This window comes from Diaporthe amygdali (genome assembly GCF_026229845.1).
Source record: "Diaporthe amygdali strain CAA958 chromosome Unknown NODE_4_length_2575358_cov_65_588622, whole genome shotgun sequence".
NCBI lineage: Eukaryota > Fungi > Ascomycota > Sordariomycetes > Diaporthales > Diaporthaceae > Diaporthe > Diaporthe amygdali.
The window spans coordinates 2,290,749-2,316,439 of NW_026517024.1; the positions used below are offsets into that span (position 1 = coordinate 2,290,749).

At 54.8% G+C, this 25,691-nt stretch overlaps 11 protein-coding genes across 11 annotated transcripts; 6 read left to right on the plus strand and 5 right to left on the minus strand.

Moving 5' to 3' along the window:
- Positions 1-1,441: 1,441 nt before the first annotated feature.
- J7T55_008878 (uncharacterized protein) lies at positions 1,442-1,980 on the minus strand (the record flags this gene model as incomplete). Its single annotated transcript, XM_053139240.1, has 3 exons — positions 1,442-1,616; positions 1,720-1,886; positions 1,951-1,980. 3 exons carry the CDS (start codon positions 1,978-1,980, stop codon positions 1,442-1,444), a joined length of 372 nt encoding a protein of 123 aa, XP_052998150.1.
- A 1,745-nt stretch (positions 1,981-3,725) lies between these two features.
- On the plus strand, positions 3,726-5,061 carry J7T55_008879 (Adenylosuccinate synthetase; the record flags this gene model as incomplete). Its single annotated transcript, XM_053139241.1, has 2 exons — positions 3,726-4,340; positions 4,405-5,061. 2 exons carry the CDS (start codon positions 3,726-3,728, stop codon positions 5,059-5,061), a joined length of 1,272 nt encoding a protein of 423 aa, XP_052998151.1.
- A 570-nt stretch (positions 5,062-5,631) lies between these two features.
- Positions 5,632-7,385, plus strand: J7T55_008880 (alkaline ceramidase; the record flags this gene model as incomplete). The annotated part of the gene is made up of 5 exons (XM_053139242.1): positions 5,632-5,758; positions 6,166-6,286; positions 6,360-6,367; positions 6,462-6,644; positions 6,718-7,385. The coding sequence occupies 5 exons, from the start codon at positions 5,632-5,634 to the stop codon at positions 7,383-7,385; spliced, it is 1,107 nt and encodes a 368-aa protein (XP_052998152.1).
- Positions 7,386-8,899: 1,514 nt separating this feature from the next.
- Positions 8,900-11,551, plus strand: J7T55_008881 (M protein repeat protein; the record flags this gene model as incomplete). The annotated part of the gene is made up of 3 exons (XM_053139243.1): positions 8,900-9,059; positions 9,146-10,548; positions 10,604-11,551. The coding sequence occupies 3 exons, from the start codon at positions 8,900-8,902 to the stop codon at positions 11,549-11,551; spliced, it is 2,511 nt and encodes an 836-aa protein (XP_052998153.1).
- Positions 11,552-11,690: 139 nt separating this feature from the next.
- Positions 11,691-12,816, minus strand: J7T55_008882 (uncharacterized protein; the record flags this gene model as incomplete). Its single annotated transcript, XM_053139244.1, has 6 exons — positions 11,691-11,969; positions 12,076-12,194; positions 12,294-12,369; positions 12,462-12,617; positions 12,673-12,698; positions 12,765-12,816. The coding sequence occupies 6 exons, from the start codon at positions 12,814-12,816 to the stop codon at positions 11,691-11,693; spliced, it is 708 nt and encodes a 235-aa protein (XP_052998154.1).
- An 862-nt stretch (positions 12,817-13,678) lies between these two features.
- On the plus strand, positions 13,679-15,222 carry J7T55_008883 (pre-mrna-splicing factor prp46; the record flags this gene model as incomplete). The annotated part of the gene is made up of 2 exons (XM_053139245.1): positions 13,679-14,920; positions 14,995-15,222. The coding sequence occupies 2 exons, from the start codon at positions 13,679-13,681 to the stop codon at positions 15,220-15,222; spliced, it is 1,470 nt and encodes a 489-aa protein (XP_052998155.1).
- A 377-nt stretch (positions 15,223-15,599) lies between these two features.
- On the minus strand, positions 15,600-17,982 carry J7T55_008884 (origin recognition complex subunit 1; the record flags this gene model as incomplete). The annotated part of the gene is made up of 3 exons (XM_053139247.1): positions 15,600-16,998; positions 17,050-17,501; positions 17,578-17,982. The coding sequence occupies 3 exons, from the start codon at positions 17,980-17,982 to the stop codon at positions 15,600-15,602; spliced, it is 2,256 nt and encodes a 751-aa protein (XP_052998156.1).
- A 749-nt stretch (positions 17,983-18,731) lies between these two features.
- Positions 18,732-20,517, plus strand: J7T55_008885 (uncharacterized protein; the record flags this gene model as incomplete). The annotated part of the gene is made up of 3 exons (XM_053139248.1): positions 18,732-18,887; positions 18,938-19,908; positions 19,962-20,517. 3 exons carry the CDS (start codon positions 18,732-18,734, stop codon positions 20,515-20,517), a joined length of 1,683 nt encoding a protein of 560 aa, XP_052998157.1.
- Positions 20,518-20,686: 169 nt separating this feature from the next.
- Positions 20,687-21,424, minus strand: J7T55_008886 (prefoldin subunit 5; the record flags this gene model as incomplete). The annotated part of the gene is made up of 5 exons (XM_053139249.1): positions 20,687-20,733; positions 20,827-20,944; positions 20,994-21,103; positions 21,174-21,332; positions 21,397-21,424. The coding sequence occupies 5 exons, from the start codon at positions 21,422-21,424 to the stop codon at positions 20,687-20,689; spliced, it is 462 nt and encodes a 153-aa protein (XP_052998158.1).
- Positions 21,425-21,743: 319 nt separating this feature from the next.
- On the plus strand, positions 21,744-22,574 carry J7T55_008887 (uncharacterized protein; the record flags this gene model as incomplete). The annotated part of the gene is made up of 1 exon (XM_053139250.1): positions 21,744-22,574. One exon carries the CDS (start codon positions 21,744-21,746, stop codon positions 22,572-22,574), a length of 831 nt encoding a protein of 276 aa, XP_052998159.1.
- A 663-nt stretch (positions 22,575-23,237) lies between these two features.
- Positions 23,238-24,427, minus strand: J7T55_008888 (uncharacterized protein; the record flags this gene model as incomplete). The annotated part of the gene is made up of 2 exons (XM_053139251.1): positions 23,238-23,497; positions 23,572-24,427. 2 exons carry the CDS (start codon positions 24,425-24,427, stop codon positions 23,238-23,240), a joined length of 1,116 nt encoding a protein of 371 aa, XP_052998160.1.
- Positions 24,428-25,691: the final 1,264 nt, after the last annotated feature.

Below are 25,691 nucleotides of genomic sequence, written 5' to 3' on the forward strand. Positions count from 1 at the left end.
AGGTGAATAGAGCGAGCTTGTCCTCCCGTCAGCTTGCGGCAGACGGCACGGTGCGACGATGGGACTGGGGCCACGAGTCGAGACCGGCGCAATAACTGCGTGTTTTGAGGAGTAGCTGTGCCGCATGGATACAGCTCCTTAGTTGCAGGGCATTGGCTGGAGGCTCAAGGAGACAAGGTAGAGCGTGGTGCAAAGGTCCGCATTGCATCAGACTCGGCCGCAACTGGTTGGCTGGTTGCGTCTCACCTTACCAACAGCTGCATGATACTAGATTGTCAAGTGCACAGTAGTCTGCGTGGGCGTTGGACATGGGGGCGTCAAGCTGATCACACGTTGGGCCAGGGAATGGAGGAGGCTAGTCGATAGCCGGTGGAAATTGTGAAGGGCTGAAATCCAGCTGAGAGAATCCTCCGTTCCTAGTGTGCCCCCGAAATAGAAGCTACCGAGGTCAGATTGCATTATATCGCGGTTGGGTGTCGATCAGCTCCGTGGGTGTGGTACAAATAACAAGAGCACAGGGGATGTGAGAAGCAGGCTGCCCAATCTCGTCCTGGATTCAGGATCGACCTTCTGAATGCAGAGGCAAGCTCGGAAATACATTGACGACTGCTGTGCTTCGGAGGACCCTTGACAGAGACAGTATACAGTACTGACAGGGCTAAACATATTATTAGTCTGATAAGGCTGCGGTAAGGATGACAACGCTTTGACAAGCCGTTCGGACGATCACTGGACCCCAATTGAGCATATCCATGAAGCGGGGTTTCCCCTGCGCCTAGGCTGGGAAGCGGCCCGACACCGAGGGTTCGGCAAAGACTACACAGACAGTACAGCAACAAGACGAGATACCCCAGTTCAGCCAATGCCGCTGTGATGGCGCTCTGGCGCTTCGGTGTTTTGCAAGTGTCAGGTGACAATATTTTGAAGATATCTTCCGTCCGATCTTGAGCATTCTCTCTGGGCACATCAATGACCCTGTACTTGTAGACCTAGCGTCCTGCGCTAAAGCGACCGATTAGGCTCTTCGCGTAGTGGACGTTGAGTCGCTTCGAGCGGCAATTGAAACATGCCGTCAAACTCTGGGCCTAGAATCCTTGCCGTCACAAAGATCTCACTACGAACTGCGGCCCAGTATCGGGCCTGCTGGTGCTGGGTCTCTCAGATTGCGAACGTTGGTATTTGCTATGGTGCTTCTGGCCGGCGATGTGGTCTTTGAACTTCCTTGTTCAAGGCCCAACTTGTAGGACGTTGACTCGGTGCCAGATCACCGAACTCTTCCGCTGATAGGATTACTGGTCGCTGGGGTTGAGTTGCAGTGGCGGCAAATTGTGACTGAATGCCCAGAATGTGACTGACTGTTGGTCACAAAATCCAGCGGCGCAGTGCAGAGGTCGAAACCCTGGGTGAGCACTTTGTATCAAGGTCTCGCTTGCTCGGCTCGTCAGGAGCCGCCGGCACCACCTCGCCTTAGCATTGCCTCGATGTGTTCCTGGCTATTCTTCGCCGTTGTCTCCAGATAGTGGAGCCTCTTACTGAGGCCATCAATGTCGGTGTCGACTTGCTTCATCTGCGACTCCAGCTTGTCCTTCATCTCAGGGGCTGGTACCGCCACGAACCTGAACAAGGCCCGTTAGTGCCATCGGACACAAAGTGTGATGCATCGATGGATCCCTTGGGATGGCCCAGGATCCAGGAGCCTGATGGGCGGTAGTCACTTACATCTTGCCAACTCCCTCATACAGAGGAGTCCCAGGTGCGAGCGATGAGAGCTCGGTGCTGGTCAGCTGGGCGAGACGCTTCTCGCGCTGCTTTGATGCCAACTGTGAGCGTGCAAGGCTGATCTCTTGCTGTGACTTGACGTGGTTTGTCTCAATCTCCCGCAGCAGCTGCGTTGACGCCAGTTAGTCATCAATATGAATCTCATCAGGCCCGACATGGGATGCAACTCACCTTCTGCAGCGCCTCATTTGAGATCGACATGACGGCTGTGGGCGTGGAAGGGGTGTTGATTGATTCGATCAGAATCCTACGTCAAAGCTTTGAGGGAGTGGGTTGAGCCGAGAGTCGCGGCTGTCGTGTCGTCGTTGAACGTCGATGTTGAGTTTGGCTCATTGAAGTTGGGTGGTCAAAAGGGGCCGATTCCTGCTCTGGTGCCCATCCAGTAAAAATCAAGCTGCAGCACCAACCATGACATGCCATCGCTCACCACTCAACAGGTTATCACTTTGTTACCCGGTGACAGAACACCATTTTCTCGGCAAATTACTGCATTGAAGACAAATGAAAACGAAGTTCAAAAACCTATATCACCGAAGACCACTTTGAACGTCCGCGATCTGCCTCTGAGGCAAAAACCACGAGCACAGCAATGCCTTGAAAGCACTCAGGGTCAAACCCTGCCTTTTTTTTGAGGGAGGGGTGGGGGGAGGTAACGAGTTCAAGTGAGACTACATACTATATCTACTGCTTTTGCACACGTCGATCAAATTCGTCAAAATCGGAATCACGGCAGGCTATTTATTTCCATGATCAGCTCCAAAGTGCTTCGATATCGTTCATATCATGCAAAAGATTAGTACCCATCTGCAGAAAGTCTTCGACCCTCCCCCCACGTGGCCCGTCCACACATAGCCGTGTCTTTGGATCTGCAATCACTATAGTATGCCTCTATACTCCGTAGTATTGGGATTTGAGGAGGAGGACGGATTTGATTTATTACTAATTAGCCTACCTCAATGTTCGAGATGAATGAGACCTCAAGAGTAAGAGAGGCAGCGGTGTATGATTTCCGAAAGCTGATTCCGGACATCGGTGAAACTGGCTAATAGTTGCAATAAGAGCCTTACTGACAACTACTTGTCCGACGACATTAGACTCCCCAGAACGGAACAGGGGACAATGTCGTCAACCCCCCCCCCCCCCGAGAGCTTAGTACGATGTCATGTCCAGGCTGGACTGCCGAGAATGGAAGGGAACTACCACTTCCTGTTCACCCAAAGATTGAGCCCGAATCGCAGGATTTAAGATTGTACGCTGCGACCGAAGGATAACATTCAGCAAAAACTGGCGAAGGCCAAATTTAAGTCCCCTTGAGCCAAATGCTGTATTCATGAACTCACGTTGCTCGCTCTCTGTGACCTTAGCGCATGAGTTCAGGTGTATACTGAGCCTACGTTCTCTTAAGATGATTTCTATCTTATGCTGTGGCTACAAAAAAAATTCCCATTCAATTTAGAAGGTGAAGCGATTCTTCAACAGAACATAAAGACCGAATCCTGGGTGATTGGAAAGCATACTGCAAATCACCAAACAGCTTCAGGAGACACGACGCGTACCAATGGCTTTGCAGCAAATCTGTAGTATGGGTAACCGAAGCCTGGAGCATTCCCCAGAAGAAGGGTCCCACAGATACAAGGCGACGTAACACCCGCACCGCGTGCCTGGGCCCAAGGTACAGAGGCAAGCTTGGTGGCAAGTAGTCAGGCTCAACCAGAGGTAGTCCATGAATCAATTCCGGAGCTTGCCATTGGCACAGAAGCGGAGGACTGTTTGGGGCCATCCCGATCCCTGTGGCCCCCCACCAAGCGGGCCGAGAATCGGGGGCACATGCCAAGCGTGGGCGCCCGCAGTAGATTTCTCGCTCGGGAGCCCCCCGCGATTTTTGAGCCTTTTTCCCTTCTGATTCTACGGGCATTGCGTGTGTACGTCCTGCGAATTCAACCACCATGAGCACAATTATCCTCGGATCGCAGTGGGGTGATGAGGGCAAGGGAAAGCTAACCGACATCCTTTGCTCTCAGGCCCAGATATGTGCGCGCGCCGCTGGCGGCCACAACGCCGGCCACTCCATCAAGGCCAACGGTGTGTCATACGACTTCCACCTCCTGCCCTCAGGCCTCGTCGCGCCTGGCTGCATCAACCTCATCGGCTCTGGCGTCGTCTTCCACGTGCCCTCATTCTTCAAGGAATTGTCCGACGTGGAGGCCAAGGGCATCAAGGACGCCCGCTCTCGGATCCTGGTCAGCGACCGGTGTCACATCAACTTTGACCTACACGCTGCCGTGGACGGACTCGAGGAGATTGAGCTCGGGAAGAATGCTGTAGGCACCACCAAGAGGGGCATTGGCCCATGTTACAGTACCAAGGCGTCCAGGAGCGGCGTACGCCTTGCAGAGATGTTTGACAAGGAGCTCTTCGAGCGCAAGCTGCGACAGCTGGAGGCTGGCTACAAGAAGCGCTATGGCGACCTCTTGAAGTACGACGTCGAGGAGGAGATCAAACGGTTCGACGAGTACCGAGTCAAATTGCAGGACCATGTCGTCGACGCCGTGGAATTCATGGTACGTGATCAATGGCTTTGCCCCTATGAGTCATCAGACTGCTGACCTATAATCCACCACACAGAACCACGCGCAGGAAACGAACAAGAAGATCCTCGTCGAAGGAAGCCAGGCCCTGCTCCTGGACCTAGACTGGGGAACTTACCCATACGTTACCAGCTCCAACACCTGCCTCGGCGGCATCGTGTCCGGTCTCGCGCTCAAGAGAAGGAACATCAAGGAGGTCATTGGAGTCGTCAAGGCGTACACCACCCGGGTCGGATCTGGCCCATTCCCGACTGAGGATCTGGGCGAAGTCGGATCAAGCCTGCAGAAGCTGGGCGGCGAGATCGGCGTGTCTACGGGCCGCAAGCGAAGGTGCGGATGGCTGGATCTCGTTGTCCTGAAGTACTCATGTGCGATCAATGACTACGACTCACTCAACCTGAGCAAACTCGACGTGCTCGACACGTTCGACAAGATCAAGATTGCCATCGCATACAAGGACCCACAGACCGGGGAGCAAATGCAGTCTTTCCCCGCAGACCCGGCCCTCCTGGACCGTGTCGATGTGGTGTACCACGAAGTGCCGGGCTGGAAGACGAGCACGTCCAAGACGCGCGAGTGGTCGGAACTTCCCAAGGAGGCACGCGAATACGTCGAATACATAGAGAAGTTCGTCGGTTGCAAGATCAAGTGGATTGGCACTGGTCCTGACCGTGACGACATGATCGTTAGATAGACGTTCCTCTGGCTTCTCAGGCTTGCTACAGGCGGGTGACGGATCTGGCGCGATTTATACGGGTATAGATCCTGGTGAAACCTGCAGAGGTTACTTGCAATTCAAATCAAAAGTTGCGGCTCGTATCACTGCCGCGGACAGATACCACGGGGTCTTTTGCATGTCTTTGCTTAGATGGTGACATTGCTGGTCAGAGAAAGATCCTCATAAATGCCTCACTGTGTAAAATCGTAAGAGCCGACCATGTTTATCTGATTCGAGTACAACTATGACATTGAACCATTTTACTGAAACAACGCCGACGGGACGAAGAAGGCTGGCTTCATCCTTACATTCTAATAACGAGCAATTTGCCACGGGCGAGAGGGGCAGAGTACCTGGGTACATTGAAAGAGGGAGTAGGAGACAGAGTCGGAAGAAAGATGTCAACAACATTAAGGTTGCGCTTTGGACATTTGAAAACCAGAGTCTCCTATCTTTTGTCGTCTGAGCACACAGAGACGATGACTGTTGCGTTGCACGCAGACGCTTGCAGGTGCAGGTGCAGGTGCAGGTGTACATTAGATGCAGATGCAGATGCAGACGCAGACGCAGACGCGAGACGCAGATGCAGATGCACTGCGCCTTGCTGACCAAAAGGCCACCGGTACTTGCCTGACTTGGCAGCTGGCAAGCCCCCCGACCAACTTCTTCTCTCGTGAGTCGTGGGTACGCCTCCACTCCCATCCCACTCGCTCCTCGGCTATAACAAACCACGCGTTGCTGGTGTTGCTGCCGTCCGTTATTGGCGAGCCTCAAATTATCCTCGTGTCAACTTCCCGCATGACGTCGGCTGAGGCGTCCATTGAGTTTTAGCCTCACCGAGAGCTCCTTTCCCCTTTTGTATATAAGCAAACACATCGTGTCTCTCCCTTTCGCCCTTACCCACTCACGAAATTCCATACTAGCCTCGGCGCCCAGGGTCCTCTCGTCTGCTTGGAATCAAGCTCGGCCTCACTCGAGTCTTTTAGGTACCTCGATTGCCGACAACACACACTCTCCCAAGGAACCCCCACAAGCGCCGAGTCCAGCACGCCCCGGCATTGCTAGTCTGCTCCTGCGCAGCTGTGCTTCATGCGAACCAGGTCGTCGGGTCTAACACAGCAGACATGCCTCTGAACCTCCAATGGCCTTACCGGGAATCCCGGGATGGCCTCTGGAGCCCTCAAACCTCGACCTTGAACTGGTGCGAAGAAGTAAGATGCCCGGGACTCCCTTCAATTGCTTGGAAACCAGACATGCTGACACGCCGCCCTTAGGACTGTACGTGTGAGCTGCTTGCTGTCACGTTTCCTGGTCCCTCCACCCTGGTGATTATAAGCTGGTGATGTATGGCAGTAAATTAACTTACTGCATGGTAGATAACATAACGCCATACTGCGCTGAATTCGTCAACACCGTGACCAATGTGATCTTTATACATCTTGGCATCATGGGTATCCGCGACTGTCTGCGCTATGGCCATGACCGCGTCTTCATCATCTCCTATCTGGGGTACATCATTGTTGGTCTCGGCTCGATGCTGTTCCACGCCACTCTCAAATGTGTGTCTGCATCATTCTGTTCCTGAACCAGCCCTATCCTCCCTTGGGTCCCAGGCTGACACGCCCCCTTCAGACTCAATGCAGCTCGCAGATGAGCTGCCCATGATATACACCACTTGTATCATGGCTTTCGCAACGTTCTCCTATTCACGGCCCAGACGCTTGACCGTGTTGATCGGACTCGGCCTATTTGCCCTCGCAATGTTCATCACAGTCTACTACCACTTGTCGCAAAACCCGGTATTCCATCAGGTAGCATACGCTTCCCTGACATGCGCCGTTGTCTTCCGCGGGATGTATGTCATGGAAGCCCATCTCCGTCCAGCATTGAAGGGACGAAGCGAGACACCCGCCCATGCCGCACACATCATGAAGCAGATGTGGAAGATGGCTGCTACAGGTATCGCTCTGTTCCTGATCGGCTTTTTCATCTGGAACATGGACAACATATACTGCAGCCACCTTCGGAGCCTTAGGAGCTCCGTCCTGTTGCCATGGGCCATGGTCTTCGAGGGTCACGGATGGTGGCATATCTTCACGGGGCTTGGGGCCTACTACTTCATTATCTGGCGAGTATGGCTGACCCGCTGTCTCGATGGTAGCGAGCGCGACTTCATGCTGGACTGGCCTTCTCCGTTCACATCCGTACCGAAAGTTGTCCCCAGGCCCGGTTCTGCGAGGAAGACAATTGGTAACGGGCATGCCAACGGCGTCAACGGGTCAAGTAAGAAGGCGCTATAGTTTCTAGGAGCGCACAAGTATGGTGACGCAGTCATATCCAGCAGTAGATACTCACCTGTGCTGCTTGTACAACACCTCAGTCTGAACTTGTTACAAGGCACGGCGAAAGCGAGGACATGCAGACCCTAGATTTACACACTATCCATAAGCAAAATAAAACATCACCTTCGATATGTCATCCCGGCACTTGCGGTCGAACATCTTACACTCCGGACTGTGGACACACAGAGGGCTGCAAAATAAATTACCAGCTCGCCTCTGTTGGTGGGGACCCCCGCCTGCTCCCCTGCGACGGGATCTCCCTTGGTTGCAGTGACGCACCCACCCAGTTGGGCAATGGGTGGTGCTGGCATGCTGCCCCCGCGTCCCGAGCTGGTGGGCAAGGTCAAGGTTTCGTACAGCTAGGCAGATCGGTCCCCCATAGGAAGTCCTTAGCCACAGCAGATACGGGTATACATACATGCATACATACGTACATACAGTCAGATACAGTACGATCCAATCCTGATCCTGATCCTACAATCCCTCTCTCGGATCCTGACGTGCATCTCGTCAAAGCTTGGCAGCCCCCAAAGAGGGTCGGATCGTGCCACCCAGACATGGAAAGTTTCTTGGTTTGTGCTGTGCTGCTGCGTTGGGGCCAACATGGAGATTGCGGACAAGGCAATACAGAATCACCAGGGCTAGCTGCTGTTGTACGTAACGGGGAGTATAATCTATTTCGGAATTCTGCTTGGGCCTTCTTTTTTATCTAGGCAGATAGCCAGGTACGGATAGAATCAAAAGCAGGCCTGGTTGTTCTTCGCATCGCATTATTTGCGCGTCTCAAACGTGTTCGCATGCAGCACAGCCAGCGGCTTGAGATGGCATGTAAGAAGATTCTCCCTCGGGGTATATGATTCCGTCTTGTTTCAAGCTATTCCTGTACCTTTGCTGCTCATGTGTGCTGCCTGGGTACAACTGCAGAAGGGTGTAACCTGGGCAGGTAGGTGGTGCTCGTCTGAGATGGGGCCCGCATTGGCTGGGCTAGGCAACCTTGGAACGTCTACTGCACCTGCGCCCGCATCTGCACTGCCCATGCCACCGGATGCCGGCCCACGGGAGCTTTCCAAGATGGACTACGTAGGTCTATATGGTCTGGTTGGTAGCGTGGCTAGGTAGTCTACCTGCTGTCATCAGCACCCCCAGCGCTCCAAAATCACGCCCAAGTCAATAATAAACTTCCTTTCGTTACTTGTCTTGGTCCTCTCCAACGAATTTGTGGTCTCATGCCATGATTCACAAAAATAACAGCGTTTCGCTTCCGCTATCACACCCGCAATAACGCCCAGACAAGCTTCGAGACACCGCGCGCGACTGATTCGAACCCCGTCGCTCCCAATTTCTCCCTCGTCAGGAAACGGCATCCCACTCAGCATGCCATCTTTCGATACACGGCGCCCCAAATTGTAGCCGACACTTCTGCCACCCACTGGATGGCCACGTCACTCTCTAGATCCCCTTACTGAGGAGTCATGTCAGCTCAAGGAGGAGGCGGCAAGTCGAGATGGGGCTCACTTCTTTCGCAGGCCGTCGCCGGCGTCGAGGCTCGACTCGACACCATTCTCGCTGAAGAAGACCAGCCCAAGCCCACATCGAGCCCTACCCCCTCCCAGCAGTCGAAGCCAAGCCCAGGTACGCCTCTACTCACAAAAAAAAAAAAAAAGAAAACACCCCGACGCAGCTGTCACGTAATGCATGCTGACTCGTTCGTGGTGTAGCACCGTCGAGATCCGATTCTACGAGGAGCAAGGCCAACGACAGGCTACAGGAAAGACTGGCAAGGGCTGTCGCGGCCAAACAGGCCGCAGCCAAGGGAGAAGGGTCGTCAGCGAAGGCCACGCCGACAGCCAGCCCCCGGCAGAGCTTGGATGTGCCGAATCGGAGCTCCACGGACAGCGCCGCACCCGGGCTGTCGACCCAACCGAGTCCCAAGGCCCCTTCGTCGCCCCGAGCCTCGCAAGACGACGAGAGGAATTCAGTCGAGGTAGTGGATGAAAGTGTAACAGATACTTCAAGCGCGCCGCCTGTATCACAAGGCGTGCCCATCTCGGAACCCAGCAATGGAATCACTGCTGAAACGACGGAAAGCTCAGCGGGGCCCCAATCACCAGCCGGCGCGGTCACGGAACTGCAGGAGGACCGTATCAAGCAATTGGAAAAGGCTCTGGAGGAACTTGCGGCACAGCAACAGGAGGAGACCCATAACTATGTCGAGCAAATCGATGCGCTCCAAGCGAAGCTGCAATACCTGGCCCGAGAGGCTTCTGATTCAGCAAGGAAAGCAGCCCAAGAGGCGCCCGCCGGAAGCATGGAGAAGAAATTGGCAGAAAAGGACCAACAAATAGCTGGGCTCATGGAGGAGGGCAAGAATCTGGCTAGCACGGAACAGAAGCTTCGCACCATCATCAAAAGCTTGCGATCGAAGATAGGGGAAAATGAGAAGGAGATCAACAACGTCAAGACCTCGAAGAGCAAAGTCGAGCAGGAACTGGAAGCCACGCGTAGGAAGTCCCGGCGCACCGACGACCTAGAGAAGTACCAAGAGGAGCTGCACAAACGGATTGGACAATCTCAAAAAGAGATCGACGCCCTCAAATCCGAAGGTTCCAACAAGGATAGGACTATTGCTGATTTGAAAGCACAATTGCAAAAGTCTGCCGAGGATAAAGAGGCCCTCTCCAAAAAGGTCAACGAAGAGGCACTGGCCAAGGAGAGAAAGAAGGTTCGAGACTTGGAAGAGCAGGTTTCCGATCTAAAGGTGGAGAAGGACCTTGCGGTTGATCGTGGCAAAGCGCGAGAAAACGAGCTGCAGGAGAAGTCAGAAAGAGCTGCGGAGCGCGCCCGCGCAGTTGAAGTCGAGTTAAAGGCCGAGATACAGGTAATGGAAAGTAAGATGGAATCTATGAGAGTGATGGCCGAAGAGGTTTCCTCGGGGGCCATGGGCGACTCTCAAGCTAAATTGTTACGACAAGTCGAGACGCTTCAAACCCAGTATGCCATTGCGACTGAGAACTGGCAAGGCATCGAGAGCACACTGCTTGCTCGAATATCGAATCTGGAGAAGGAGAGGGACGAGGCTCAGCATCGAGAGTCGGAAATGAGGAAGAAGGCTCGTGAAGCTGTGAGTAATATCGAGATCAACTGGCTGATGCTCACGATCGCTAATTGTACAATAGGCTCTCCGTGCCAAACGTCACGAGGAAGAGCTTGAGGACACCAAGACACAGCTTCCTACTATTCAGGAGACTGTGAAGCTCTACGAGTCCCAGATAGAGACCTTGAAGACGCGGGCTGAAGAAGCCGATGCTGCTGCGGCCGGCGCAAAAGCGGAGCTCGAACAGCAGAAGTCTGCTTGGGCAGAGGCAAAGGCCGCGAAAGAGCAGGATAGACCCGGCCAGTGGATAGATGATGCGCCAGCACCATCCTTCAGAGGCGGCAGTAGGCCGGAATCTCCCGCCATTTCCATGCCGGCGAGAAGCTACAGCACGGAGCTCCTTGGGTTTGGATCACTGTCAAACAAATTCCGCAAGCACTCGGCGCCATCCAGCAACGGGGATCCCGTGGAACGCTATACCTCACGGAGGACTTCGGTACAGCCCTCAAGCAGGCCATCTCTTCACACAGCGAACTCCAATACCCTCCCTCCAATACTCAGCCCCACGATAGAAGCGTTACCGGCCGCACCGTCAATACACCCACTCGAAAGGCAAGACACGTTTGACAGCGCCGAACTGTCATCCTCGCCAAAGCAGATCGTCCAGGACATGGTGTCCGTGTCAACAGTGGCAGCAGGGCCGTCGGTGCAGTTGGTCGAGAAGCTCAGCGCCGCGATCCGCCGCCTTGAGACAGAAAAGGTCGCCGCGAAGGAGGAGCTGACGCGGATATCGAGCCAGAGGGACGAGGCCCGGGCGGAGATAGTAGCGCTCATGCGGGAGACGGAGAATGGAAAGAAGGCAGCCGAGGAGGTCGCGCGGCTGCGGGCCGAGGTGGCCGAGGTCAACGAGCGCTACGAGACGACGCTGGAGCTGCTGGGCGAGAAGAGCGAGATGGTGGAGGAACTGAAGGCCGACGTGCAGGACGTCAAGGCCATGTACAGGGACTTAGTCGAGAGGACGATTAAATGATTAGAGGGACAGATGTAAGGAGCCAGTGTGGGGAGGGCTGTTACGTGCACAAGTCAAGACGGTTACGTTCTAGCGGGGTTTAGGAGCCCATTTTCATGATATTCACGATTATCTTCCCTCATCAGCACACGGGCGTGCCCTACAGCTCGATGCCTTCGTTCTCCGCCATCCGCTCAATGTACTTGCGCACCTCCTTGTCCGGTGCCAGCTCCAGCGCCAGGTGCCCTTCCAGGTCCCTCTTGTCCGACTCGGCGCCGGCCTTGAGGAGGGCCACGGCGGCGTCCCCGTGGCCCTCGGCCACAGCGTGGTGCAGGGCCGTCTGCCCGTCGCTGTCGGTTGCGCTCAGGGGGCTCCTGTTCTTGATCAGAAGGTTCACCATGGGCACGGAGCCGATGGCTGCAGCCCTGTGGAGGGCGTACTGTTTTATTGGCTCTGTTAGTAGATTGATCAAGTAATGTAAATATACGTGTGTGCTCCTGGAAGCCGACAATGTCAATTTCGCCAAAAAGCGATGGAAGCTTTACCTGGCCCCTTTTGTCACGAATCCGTGCAGATGCTGGTGGTTGGTTCTCGAAGAGCCTGCGGGCTATGTCGATGTTGTTCTTGGAGGCGACGAAGTGGACGACCGTCTGGCCGGTGTTGTCTACGAAACTAGGTCAGCTGCAGGATTCTACAAAGAGCTTTTTTTTTTTTGAAAGGGGGGAGGGGGCACTACTCTTCTCGTTGGGGTCTGCGCCCTTACTCAGGAGGAACTCGACGAGCCTCTCGCTGTCCTTGACGCTGGCTGCGATCATGAGCGGCGTCCAGCCTATCTCGTCCTGTGTGCGATGCTTTTCTTCAGCCACGAGCCCACGGTCACATGGTGGTGGGCGAGCTCTCCCCACATCACCCGTCTCGGCTATGATCGTACCTGAACATCGACGTCGAATCCTTTCTGCTCTGATAACAGCTGGACGATGTCCAGCTGGTTTGCAGAAGCTGCCCAGTGGATGGGTAGCCGTCCGTCGTCGTCTTTGCGCTTGGCGAGGTTTGGCTCGGCCTGAGGGACGGAAGGCGAAGGAGCCTCCTGGTTAGTATGAGAATTTTCCGTTTCGTAAAGATGGGTAAGCTTTCAAACTCACGTTCAGGAGAGACTGGACGGTTGAGACTGTGAGGTGTGAGTGAGCCCGCAACTCAACTCGGTTTTATGTGGATGATATGGGACAAGACTCACGCTTGCCCTCTCTGCAAGCAGCATGGATGGCGTACTTGGATTGGTCCGCCATCTTCTTCCCCTGTATTTTTTGAGCCCAGATATATCCAATAGATGTTGGTAACAGGTTCGAATGTTTCAAAAATGATGTTCCTGGTGTTGGTGGATGCCTTCGTGATCGCTCGTGGCGTCAAGTGAGCTGCGTTTGTAAGTGTTGCCTGTAAGTGATAATAGACTGTGGTTTCATTGCGACTCCCGGCCCATTAAACTTAGACCCTCGATCCATCCCTCCGGTATCCAACTTGGGCACCTTTGCTTGTAGACATAGCCCGCAGGACGCCTGAGATCTGCAACATTCATATGGAAATTGCTGAAAACTATTGTCACCCAGATATGTCTTCACAACAAAACTGAGAGATTATCTCAAATGGCGAGTTGTTGCACTGGAGGCTATCTCAGAGGTAGTCACCCTGCACATGCGTATCCGGTCGCATCCATGTGACCTGTACAGAATATCAAAATACCAGAAACTGCCAGAGTATACCGCAGCTTTTGGAATTCCATTGGAAGGAATTCCCAATGTTTTCTTTTGAAATGTGAAGCGCTACAGTTTGGGCAAGCGAAGTTGTAGCACATCGTGCCCAAGTTCCCCTTTCAGACCCCATTCGAGCCAGCCCCCTTGCGATTGCAAGCACCTGTCCTGCTCCTGCAGACCACCATTGGTACCTGGCAACTGGCTGAGCTCCCGAATTTTTGGGATCGCGACTCCAAGCTCTCTTTAAGCCAACGTCCCATCAACACAAACCACCATAGGAAACGACTTTCCGCACCGCACAACTTTGCGCAAATACCACGACCCCTTCACTACGTAGAATTTTATCGCCCGGTTCACTCTCACATCGGATTACTGGCTGAAGAGTAACTTTCCAACGGTGATGGCGGCCGACGTTTCTTCGACCGGCCTGGAGTCCCTCATCTCGAAGAATGCAAGGGCTACGCGGCTCGCCTATGCAGATCCAACAGGTCGCAAGCGTATACGCCTCGATCCCTCAATCGATCCCGAACCCGAAGCTGACAAGGACGCCATCTCGCTGCGCCTACACGCCGAGTACAACGATGTCCTAACACTACCCGCGCCCCTTGCTGCGAAGCAGGCTGCCGCGGCCGGCGCAAGGAAGAAGGCGAAGAAGACACCCGGGGAAGCAGCACCGACACCAGCCGAGGAAAACACCAGGAAGCTGATTGAGGGGATACCATCAAAGGCGCCAAATGGGAAGCCAGGAGCTGGGCCACAATCCAACGCGCTCGTGCGCCGAACGCCAGGCGCACCAGGCGCGGGTGGCGCTGGTGACAGAGGCCAAGGAGGCACACAGACAACGAGCCTGATCCGCATGTCAGAAGCCGTGAATGCGCAACCCAAGCCAGAGTGGCACAAGCCATGGAAGCTGCACAAGGTCATCTCAGGCCATCTGGGGTGGGTGCGCAGCGTCGCGGTCGAGCCGAACAACAAGTGGTTTGTGTCAGGCAGCGGTGACAGAACAATCAAGGTGTGGGATCTGGCATCTGGGCAGCTGCGGCTGACGTTGACGGGACACATCAGCACAGTTCGGGGCCTGGCAGTGTCACCGAGGCATCCATACTTGTTCTCATGTGGCGAGGACAAGATGGTGAAGTGCTGGGATCTGGAAACAAACAAGGTCATTCGGCACTACCACGGACATCTCTCGGGCGTCTATACTCTAGCACTGCACCCTACGTTGGATGTGCTGGTCACAGGTGGTAGGGACGGTGTTGCAAGAGTATGGGACATGCGGACTAGGAGCAACATACACGTCCTGAGCGGCCACACTGGCACGGTCAGTAGTTTACTCTGCCAGGAGGCCGATCCTCAGGTCATCACAGGTTCTCTTGACAGCCAGTGCCGGATGTGGGATCTTGCTGCAGGCAAGACTATGGGCGTCTTGACTCATCACAAGAAGGGCATTCGTGCTCTGGCATCACATCCATCTGAGTTCACATTCGCTACCGGAAGCACCTCCAGTATTAAGCAGTGGAAGTGCCCCGAGGGCGCTTTCATGCAGAACTTTGAGGGCCACAACGCCATCATAAACACGCTGTCCGTGAACAACGATAACGTCCTGTTCTCCGGGGGTGACAACGGCTCTATGAGCTTCTGGGTAAGTACACTACCACTATCTATTTCCTTTTTAACCTCTTCTTCCGTCGAGCACCGGCTGACAAGGAACAACAGGACTGGAAATCTGGCTACCGTTACCAGGCCATGGACACCATTGCACAACCCGGATCGCTCGATGCCGAGAATGGCGTGTTTTGCTCCACATTCGACCACTCTGGATTGAGACTCATCTGTGGCGAGGCGGATAAGACCATTAAAATATGGCGGCCAGACGACGACGCGACGCCCGAGACTCACCCGATTGATTGGAAGCCTACCTTGCAGCAGAGGCGGCGATTCTGAAGGCCGTTCTACGGCGGTGTCGGCGGCCTGGATGCGTAAATAGACTTCCCATCAGAAGGATCCTCACATAGACATCAAGTCAGAATGCAAAGCTGTGGCATCGAAGATGTGTGGTGGAGGGAGAAGGCTCAGGCTCCGGCTCCGTTCGGTAACACATGTTCTTCACATATAGTTCACCCTAGACGTCGCCCGTCATATGACCCGTGAACCGAAGTTGATGAAAGCGGCCTCTTTGGCACGTCTCTACATGAGGGTGCTCAAATATAATGACAACGGAGGCAAAATCTCATACGCCACCCCTTCGTTGCGATTAACAAATTCCACGCTAGAACGATTGATTCTGGCGTAAAAAGCTTCTCTCGGCACAACCCTGAAATCTACATGATGAGGCTCAGCGCCTTTATCTCAGGATCGTCTCGGAACGCCAGCCGGACCTCCTCGTCCCCAACTGCGAGGCGGATCTTGCTCGGCCGCTCGGCTTTTTGTGCCTCGAGATTGATGATTCCCGCCCCTGTGAGATCGACGGCAGCAGCCCCTAGGCCCGCAAGGCGAACACCCTTTGCATCATGGCGTGCTCTATTCTCCCACGAATTGCCACTGGCTGGTCGTGCTTTTCTTTCTAGTAGCTGCAACTGGCGACTGTCAGGAGCAAGCTTCAGCGACCGCTGCATCTCCTCGAGCACGTCTCCGTATGTGCTCTCTGCGAGGCCAGTTCGCTGCGTCCTCGCCAGGAGCGCGGACAGCAATAGCCTTGACGCAAAAGGCAGAGTACGCAGGTACTGTTGTAGTGGGCTGCTCGTCGCCTCGTTGATTGCTCGCCGTACCGTGTCAATAGTGACCCTCCCGAGATTCTTTTTTTTGCTTGGGGCCTCGCCCTTCGCCTCCTTCTCCCTCTGCCTCTTGCTCGGCGTCGAGGGCTCCGATATTGAGTCTGCTGTTTTAGCCTCCACCTCTGCCAACTCCACCGCTCTTCTGCAAATATCAAGCGCCCGTCTGGCATCTCCGCTGACGGCCGCGACCTTGCGGCTTGCGAACTGAATGGCGTCTGGCTCGACAATGTTTCCGGGGACGCCTTCGAGTCTGGACTGCACGATTTTCATGAGTTGCTCGTGGTTGTATCCGGGGAAGGTGATTCGCGTTAATCCCAAGCGACTGCTGATTTTGTTGCTCAACGTGCGCTCAGGCAGATCCATAGTGTTCGCCACAGCCAACACAATCAGCCGGCTGTGTCTCAGTCCAGGCCAGTTGAAGAAGTTGTACATGACTCCCTGGTTCTTCGTGACCAGCTGGTCCAACTCATCCATGAGTACCACACATGGCACGCGACGTGGGCTAGGGTGGCTGAATTCTCTTTCCAAAAGATCCAGAGCCTGCGCCGGGCTGACTCGTTGCCCCTTAAGCGCCTCCCACAGGAGCGAGTATGCCTGGTGCGGATCCGTGATCTTCATGCCGTTGATCTCGACGAAGATGAAATCGTCCAGCTCGTCCGATCTCACGGACTCGTCTAGCCGGGAAACCACTTCCCTCACGGTTGCAGTCTTTCCTGTACCAGGAGTTCCAGAGATGTAAATGCAGGTTCCCATGCCATCTGTGATAGCAGCCTCGAGGTGAGAGTAGACAAGACTGAATTCTGCCTCTCGACACGGGAGGCTGGTTGGCACGGACGCAACATGAAGGTTGGCTCGGGCCAATTGGAACGGAGAGGATTGATGGTGGCTTGGTGAGAGGATGCGGGTCGCCAAGGGCGTGAACTCGAGGTGCTTCTTCAACACTATCCTATATGACTGTCAGCGTGCTGGAGTTGCCATGAACAACTGAATCACTTACTTTCTGTGAGACGAGGGTGTCACTGGCTTGCCCGCAGAGCGTGGTTTCTTCGGCGTGCCAAGGTGGCTGGACGGCTTCCGCGGCGTTCGCTTCTGGCCCCTTTCCTCCTCGCCACCTTCCTCAACAGCATCGTAAAGGGCGTCCGGAGTTGCTTGTCTCGCTGCTTTCCGTTTCCTCGTCGGCTTCGTTCCACCTTCAACCAAGTCTTCCAGCTCGTGGATGTCGTCGAATCCGTGATAGACGTCTTCCCATACAAACTCATCAGTGTATGTGGCCGTTCTTGTGTTACAACCTCTGCGACAAACAAAGATTTTGCCATGGTCTTTCGAGCTCCTTGGTACCTTCCCGTTGGGATAGAGTTTTTGGAACGCTTCCAGTGAAACGACCTTCGCCCTCCCATTGATAGCTGCCAGGGGGTTCAAGTCCGAGGTTGGAGTTATGTATAACTCATTCTGTGGAAAGTGTCAGGCACACTCGTCATCACATTGATTTCTCGTCCCTCTCATGGCATTTTTGGGAACTACTTACCCAGAGGAAATCCATCCTCTTCTTGTGTTTGTTCCGTATCTCCTTCTCGGACGAGAACCACAAGAAGTTGGCAGCCATCTCCCCATCATCATCCTCTAAGAATTCGCGTATGATAGCGATCCAGGCTTCACCAGACGTCTCTGCTTTTAGGAGGACAATATCACCCAGCCGACACGCGAACGAGCCCATCCTTGCACCGACGATCTGCGCCTCTTCGTCCTCCAGTGCACGCTTTCTCTTGCGGGAAGACCCTCCGACCGGCGAGTCTTCTCGGCTGTCGGCGTAGATCCATTCCCAGGGGTGATCATCAACGCCCAGCTCGTCGTCGGAGTCCTCTCTTGCAATGCCTGGCAAAACGGCCGGCTTGCTCCTCCTCGAGGGCCGTGATGAAGTGGCAGAAGGCATAATTTTGGTTTCGGTGAGAAAATGACAACTTCGGGACCTTTCCACGCCGAGCCAGCAGACTTGGCTAGTTGTCGTCCTTGCAGTTCAGTTGCATTTATTCACAGTTTGGATGTGGCGCGTAAAGTGGTTCTGCCTCCAGACGCGGTGGCACGCGAATCCCTGTCGTCTGAAAGCTTACCGGGTACCTAGGTACCCGCTGGCATATGACGTCGCCTGGAAGCATGCAACTAAAGGAGTTATCCGCCTAACACAGTATCAAAACCTCCAGGCTCTCACACTCTCATGATGGGTATTGTTGCTGGAGGTTTTCCTATTCATCCAGCTTGGGTCTTTTCTACAATGGAGACTACTTTCATTGAGGTTTGAAGTAAATCGTCGATGCTGCTGTCCTGAATGGGCTTCCAGCTTCACAATGGACAAAAGGGATGAAGACAAAAGCTTGTAGAGCCCAGCCTCCAAGTGGAAGCTGCTTCGAGTGCGGTTTCTGTTTCGAGACCTTGTGCGAAATTCGCGGCCTGAGGGCCAAATACAAAATTTCGAAACATTTCTAGTTCTTTTCCATTTGTCTTCGCGCCACCAATTTGTTTTCAATTGCCGAATAAGAACGGCTCGTCCTTCGTACACCAGACTCACTCGACGCCTGAAGAGGTGACAGCCATCACTGATCACCCCATCACTATCTATTCCATCACTGCTTTCCTTGCACTGCAGACTCTTGAGAACAAAATCACCCAACTTTCGTCGCCAGCATGTCAACAAATCCAACAATGGATACCATGGAGCGGTACCGTGCTCTCACGGCCAACGGCCAGGATTCTCGACGGGCCTATCTCGAGCACTTCACTAAAATCAAGAAGGTCGAGAAGGCCAAGTTCTTGGGTGACACCCCAAAGACTGGCATGCTGGTAAGGCGTCTGTGCTCAAAACTACAACATGTGTCGCTGACCGGGCATAGGAGTGTCAGATGGCTTTACCGGGCAACACTGTCGCTGAGGACTTCATTGACGAGACCGACCCGACTACAAAGAAGAAGCTCGATGAAATCAAGACCTTGTACAACGTCTGGGTGAACTTTAGCCCTGGAGATCGCTTTGTCAGCCTGACCGGCGAGAACACAGAGAGCTTGAAAAAGGCAAAGGATGCACTGGGAGCTTTCTTGCTGAGCATCAACCAGAATGTCCAGAGTAAAATGATCACCCTGACCCATCATTCCATTGCAACAACCCAAGTTCATGTTGAGATCAAGCCAAACAACCCTGATCACTCGTCTTACCGGCCCGTCACTCAGAAAACTCCCACAGAGAAGTTGAGCGAGACCCCGATGGAGGAGGATCTCATTGATCTTTCTGATGACTTGGAGGAGAGGAAAGAGAGAAGCTTTCAGCACGGTATTGATGGTCAGGGCTTTCAACAGATCTCTGATGCTACTCTGGCCGTCCTGGTGGACCAATTCGAGGCGCGCGTTCGCGAGGCTGGCAAGCGCCTCCGCCCCGTTGCCGGCGAATTCCGGGTGAGAGCACACATGGGAACGTTCACGGTCAAGAAGCGGCAGTCAAAGAAGGACACATACCACTCCGATGAGGAACTGGAGAAGTTCCTAAAGATGGGAGCCAACAGGGGCTACATCTTTGTCGGCCATAAGCTTGGTAATGAGTCCTGGGCCGCCCGGATGCTCGAGATCATCTACCAGACCGAGGATCTCAACAACCCCATCCTTGCTGAATTCCTGGCCGCAGAACCGACGATCATCTCCATCAGAGATATCAAGCCTAAGTACACCCTGGTTCTATTCGCAAAGGACCTCAAGATTGAGGTGGATGTTGCGTACTGCCCCCAGTACCGTCGAAACCCAGAGGCTAGTAGTGTGCGTGCTTTCAACTTCAGCCGAGACAAGGTTGTCGAGGTTGCTGTGTCTTGCCCCGATAGGTATTTGCTCAAAATGTTCTTTATGTTGGCTCAAAGGTCTTACAATTTCACAGGAAGTTCGACTGGCATTTGGCCATCGAAGCTGAGAGCCCAGCAAACAGGATTCCTACAGAGATACAGGACTTTATCGCTCGCGGTCTCAAATTTAAGCGCCCAGTCTTGAAAGAATCCGGTATCAATGACGACTTCCCATTCACAGAGATGGACCCTTACATGCTCCGCGCGGCAGGCATCGACCAAGTGGCCTGCAAGGTCTTCTGGACCTTTCAGACTGCTGAAAAGCCCTATTGCCTCGAAGTGTCGGTCTATCACGAGTGGGGCGCTGGATTCCCCCAAGATTCCAAGCCCAATTACCAATGGAAGGCCCTGAACACTGCTGCTGTCCCACGGCCGATGAAGTCTTGTGGGGTTTCCTTCTACGGACAGGATTGGGACGACAAGATGCAAGAGATGAACAGGCCGGGTGGAGGACGACAAGCCGACTTTGCCAACGCGTTCCCTGATTTGTTTGTTACTGAGGACTCAACCTCCGGTATCGAACAATTCTTGCGAGAGATGCAGCGTCTGCATGATTTCACGGAGCTGGCGAGTGTCACAGATCAGAATTAAGCCGGTCGCACTTCTCAACGAGAACGATTCATGACCTAGGTACGTCGAACAGCATCTCGATTTTACACTGCTGCAAATCTAACAGATCCGTACAGAGTTCTAGGCAGCATGCTGCTTCCACGGCATCTTGGTGCAAGAGAAAGGACCGGGGAGGTAGACAAAGGTTTATTCAACGCCTTTGCCTCTTGCGCGTTGCTGCAAGCCTCATGAAGGGGACTGTTGTGGTTGGGCAAGAATTTTTTGCTTCAGGACTATTAGAACAGAGTTAGCAAAACCTATTAGGCCTCAAGTCATGTCGGCAGCCCTTACCTTCTTCAACAGCCCGTAAAGAACTTGATTTGTTCTGAATGATTGCTTCCAGGTCTGTGATATTGCCAGCCAAATCCTTCACCTTTCCCTCGTAGAACTCTGCAGCGCTCTTCACATTCTGTATGGAGTCAGAGAAGAACCCTAGTCGATGTGTTTGACAAACAAACCTTTTCCACGTAGAACCCCGTGCCCACGTCCACCAGCACTCGATCGGGGCTTGAGATGTTGCCCTTGACATAGAGCGAGTTGGTCAGGGGTACTAGAATATCTTTCTTGTCTGTTCAATGATGCTCAGCATGACATTCATAAGAAGAAAGCGCACGAGCGAGTCTCTGTGGCATGCTCACCTGGGGTGCCACCCTGGGTCTTTACACAGCGCAGACAGTCCTTGAATTTGATCTGTGCGGCCTGCAGTTGCGCAAACGATGTGGTAAGGTGCTCAACCTCCTCATCCAACTGCTTCTTGACGGCCGTGAGCTGTTGGGCGCTCAACTGATCGAGGCTCACTGTGACGATGATCAACTGTTGTGTTCAGTGATAAAAATGGTTTGGTTGATCATAAAGTCTTACCTCCTTGTTGCTGCGCTCCTCCTGACATGTTGAGTGATCACGTCTAATGTGATGTTATTCAACAGGGAATTACCAAGTCTTTCTCATACTGCGTGCGACCCCTGGAGGAAGTACTTGGTGGCCGACAGTGGCTTGAGAATTTGGCAGGGATGCCAGCCCAGCACCGTGGGTGGGCTCTTGGAGCTGCTCGATAAGATAAGCCCACGTCATGTCAACTCCAACGGGGGGCAGCTTCACCACCCTCACCACAGTCTTCCTTCATCCCCTAACCTCTTTGACCACTCATTCGAGTGAAAAGGCAATATTTGCGACACAGAGCACTCACATAAATCTTCAAGGAATAGAAAATGGACCGGTTCGAGGCCATCTACTCCAACACACCGCCTGCCCCTCCACCCAAGCCGGGCAGCCACGATGTCTCCCGAATGAGCACGCCCATAAACACACAATCACCTGGCGTATCACCACTCCCAGACCAACAGCAACATTCAGATCTCCCAGAAACAGCAGGCATCCCAGCTTCACAACAAGCACAAGTCACTCGACCGCAGACAGTCCCAGACCCTGGTGACCAATGGTTGCCCCAGTTCCTTGAAGACAAGTCGTGCGCCGCCCCAACTCTATTCCCAAATCGCCCAAGAAAAAGCGGCATCCTGACTATTCTATATAAACACAGGAAACAAGACCTCGCCGAAATAATCTCCACATCCTCCCTCCTCTCCGGGCTCACACACGGCCCCTCAACGGCACACCCGTCCCTGACCGCCAACACCGAGGCGCTATCGACGAGCCTCTCGGCCAACATCGACCTGGCAACGCACCTGCTTGAGCTGGAGTCTCGGCTGGCGCACGCGCGGGGATCGGCGCAGGCGCTGCTGCTCAGCACGCACGCGTCGGAGCGGCAGTGGCGCGCCAAGCAGAGCGAGATGGACCACGCGCTGAGCCCGTTCGCGCCCGCCAGCCTGTACCAGCGGCTGGGTGCGGGCGTCGCCGAGCAGGGCCAGGTGTGCGCTGCGCTCGAGGAGAGCTTCCTCGAGGGTGAGGGCGACGACGGCGCTGCCACCGAGAGGGAGACCCTCGACTGGGTCCGCCGGTACAGGGAGGCCAAGAAGCTGTATTACCTGCGCCAGGAGAGGAAGGAGAGGTGGGATGAGGGTAGGGTTGGAGGCTGGAGATGAGAGGCGTGTGGGGGTAGTGGGATTTTCTGTCTACGCTCCGGCTTGGAGGGCTACCTGCACGAGACTGGCTATTGATAGTAACGTTGTCCAGTGGTGGCCTCCAGCCAGTGAGCAGGCATGGTGCCCTAGGTGCAAGACTCCGAAAAGGGACAGCCACTGCAATTTTCACCGTGGCGTTGTGTGGTGCTCCGTGTCCCCATACTTGGATCAGACTGGCGGTCAGACACAAGTCGCCTTGGGCACTTTCGTGGGAGACGATGACACATCAGAGGAAAGCGCCGGCGTCATGCACATCACTTTGTGAATGGTTGCAAGTATGCTGGACGTATTTTGAAAAGTGGCCATGAAGACTGGCCAAGAACGAGTTGGGGCTTCCCGCAGGGGAATAGGTATCTAGATGCTATACTATATATAACGAGCCGTGCGTGCTCAAGGACAACCAGTCTTCAGTGCCGGCTGATAGGAATCGAACAAGGGATGATGAAGTCCGAACCAAGATGCTGTCGGCTGAAGTCTGAATCGTCGTTTAAAAGTAAAAAGTATATCCGCGGAACTGTCGAGACCCTGGGAAAAAAGTATGGAATTATACTTTCCCGGGGTGGACGCGTAGAATGTGGTGGGAAGAATAGAAAGAAAATAAAAATAAATGATAATCCCAACACCCTAACACTTCAACATGCTAAATGGGCTTTTCGCCTCCTCTGGACTCCGGGGGCTCATCGGCAGTGCAAACAGGTCCTCCTCTGTGTCGACATTCCTCTCTGGGGCGGGCGCGCCCGCTCCGCTGCCGCCCTCGATGACGGCGCTCAAAGAGGCCATGCCGCCAGGGCCAGCCGGGCGCCCTAGGCCTGCGCCCCCAGATGCTGGGGTGAAGGCCGTTATTTTACGTTCAGCTGCTTGGTTCTTCGACTCGTTGTGGCTCGCTGTAACACGAAATGTTATCAATACGTCTCTTTCAACCAGCTCTACATATAAGGAACAGGGACCAAAGACTTACCCTCCTTCGCAGCGGCAAGTTCCGCGGGCGATGTCGCCAGCTTCAGGCCCTTGAGCCTCTCCCCTAGCCTCCCACCGATCGGACTCCTGGGGCTTACGGGGCTAGAGCTGTCCGGGTTGTGCGGCGCCAGGGGGATGGCCTCGGCGCTGGAGGTGTCGATCTGGAGGCCGAAGTGGTCGACAATCCACTGGCGCTCCTGCAGGGCCATCTCGAGCCCCACGCTCTCGCCGTTGTCCCTCATCTCGGCCTCGATCTCGGCCTCGAGCTCGCGCAGCCTCCTCTTGGCCCATATCGTGTGCAGCACGCCCCTCGTGCCCTTGTCCTCGCTGACCAGGCCCTCGGGGAAGATGGCGGGCAGCGGCTTGGTGCGCAGCTCGGTCAGCCCGGAGCGCTTGGAGATGGTGACGAGCGTCGGGATCGGCGCGCCCGGCGGCAGCAGGAAGTAGACGCGGCGCGTGCCCTCGGGGGCGTCCGTGTCGCGGATGGGCAGCACGATGTTGTCCCCCCGGTCCCGGCGGCCGCCCTTCTTGTCCCCCTCCTCCTCCTCCCTTCCCCGCTCCGCCGAGCCCGGGCCCTTCTTCTTGCCCTCCCACGTCACCTCCCAGTCGTCGCTCCCGTTCTGCGCCTGCTCGCGCTCCCGGTCCGCGTCGCCGGAGCTTGCCGCGGCCGCCTCCGTGGCGGCGCGCGCGTCCCACTCCACCATGAGGATCTTTGTCCCCTCATTGCCCTTGGTGCCCGTCTCGAACTCGAACCTGGACAGCGTGAAGGCCGACGAGGGCGACGTCGGCGTCTCGACCACGTTCACGGCGCCAATGCCGGCGGGCGGGGCGACGGTCGGTTGCTCCGGGGTCGCCATGGTCTCCTATTTTTTTTTCTTGGTTCAACAAGGGCTGTGCGCGTGGGGTTGTTGCCCGGGGCGCTTGTAGGCGCGCGGCTGGCAACGGGGGTGTATCGCGGCGGAGGATGGTAGGTTGGGGGGGTTGTATGTGTGGTTTCGCGGAGGGTTGTTGAGAGGCAGATCTGGATCTGGGAAAAGAGATACACGCGAGGCAAAGACAAAGCAAGGCACGGCAACGGCAAGGCAACCACACGAGCAGCAGCGGCAGCTCTGCAAGTCCGGGAGAGGGAAGCAGACGTAATACTTAAATTGATGCGCGCTGGGGCTGGAATCCCGGAGGTGGATGACTGAGGCGGGGCTCTGGGGCTCGACTTGCAACCAACAAACGCAGGGCCGCCACCTCACTGGTCTCGATGCTGGTGGCCTGAGTAGCTCGGCGACATATGCATAAGGATGATCTGCCTAGAGCAAAGTCTTGGTACAGTACTTGTGTTATTGAAGTGGCGGGAACGGATCAAATAGGGGAAGGGGTAAATGCAGGGCCGGGCAGGCCCCGGGCTGTGGTCCGGATGTTCAATTTTAATATAAAGTGGACAATGAATGACCAGGAGCTGGAGGATCAGGGCAGGACAGTAATGAGCATATCATGTAGGTATGTATTCCTTCAGCACAGAGTGCTATGTAGAGGGCAGAGCAGAGCAGAGTAGAGCAGAGCAGAGACCAGATGCAGACGACGCAGATGTACTGTGTACTACCACGCATGTATCATTGAGGCGCGGTGCGGCGGCGGGTGGGCATCGAGACGTATACGTCGGGGCCCTCGTCGCAGCTGGGTGGAGTGGCCCTATATTGGGGCTTCGGTAAGATGGGAGCACCCTCATACCGACCGGCGGGCTGACTGGCTACTCTCAGTGCAGCTCATGGCTCTAAAAGTACAGTAGTCTAGCATATGTGGTCCACCCAAGGGCACCCAAGGGCACCCAAGGGCAGGCAGCCAGGCAGCCCAGGACAAGACTAGGTCAAGACGTCGGAAGCCAAGGAGAGAGCTATGCGTTGCAAGGATGCCGCCGGGACCAGCCCGTCGACGTTGGCAGGTCAGGGCTGCTCTGCAGCTTGCCAGCCTGTGTGAGACACCCCGCAAGAAGCAATGCTCGAGTCGAGGGGGGCTTTGTGCTCCCCTCTGGTGCGTTGACGTGGCGGGGATAACACGTCTGAGTATCCAGGAACAGGCCTTGGCCCTCCGCGAGATGCATACCCAGGTGGGCATGGCAGGCAGGTGTGC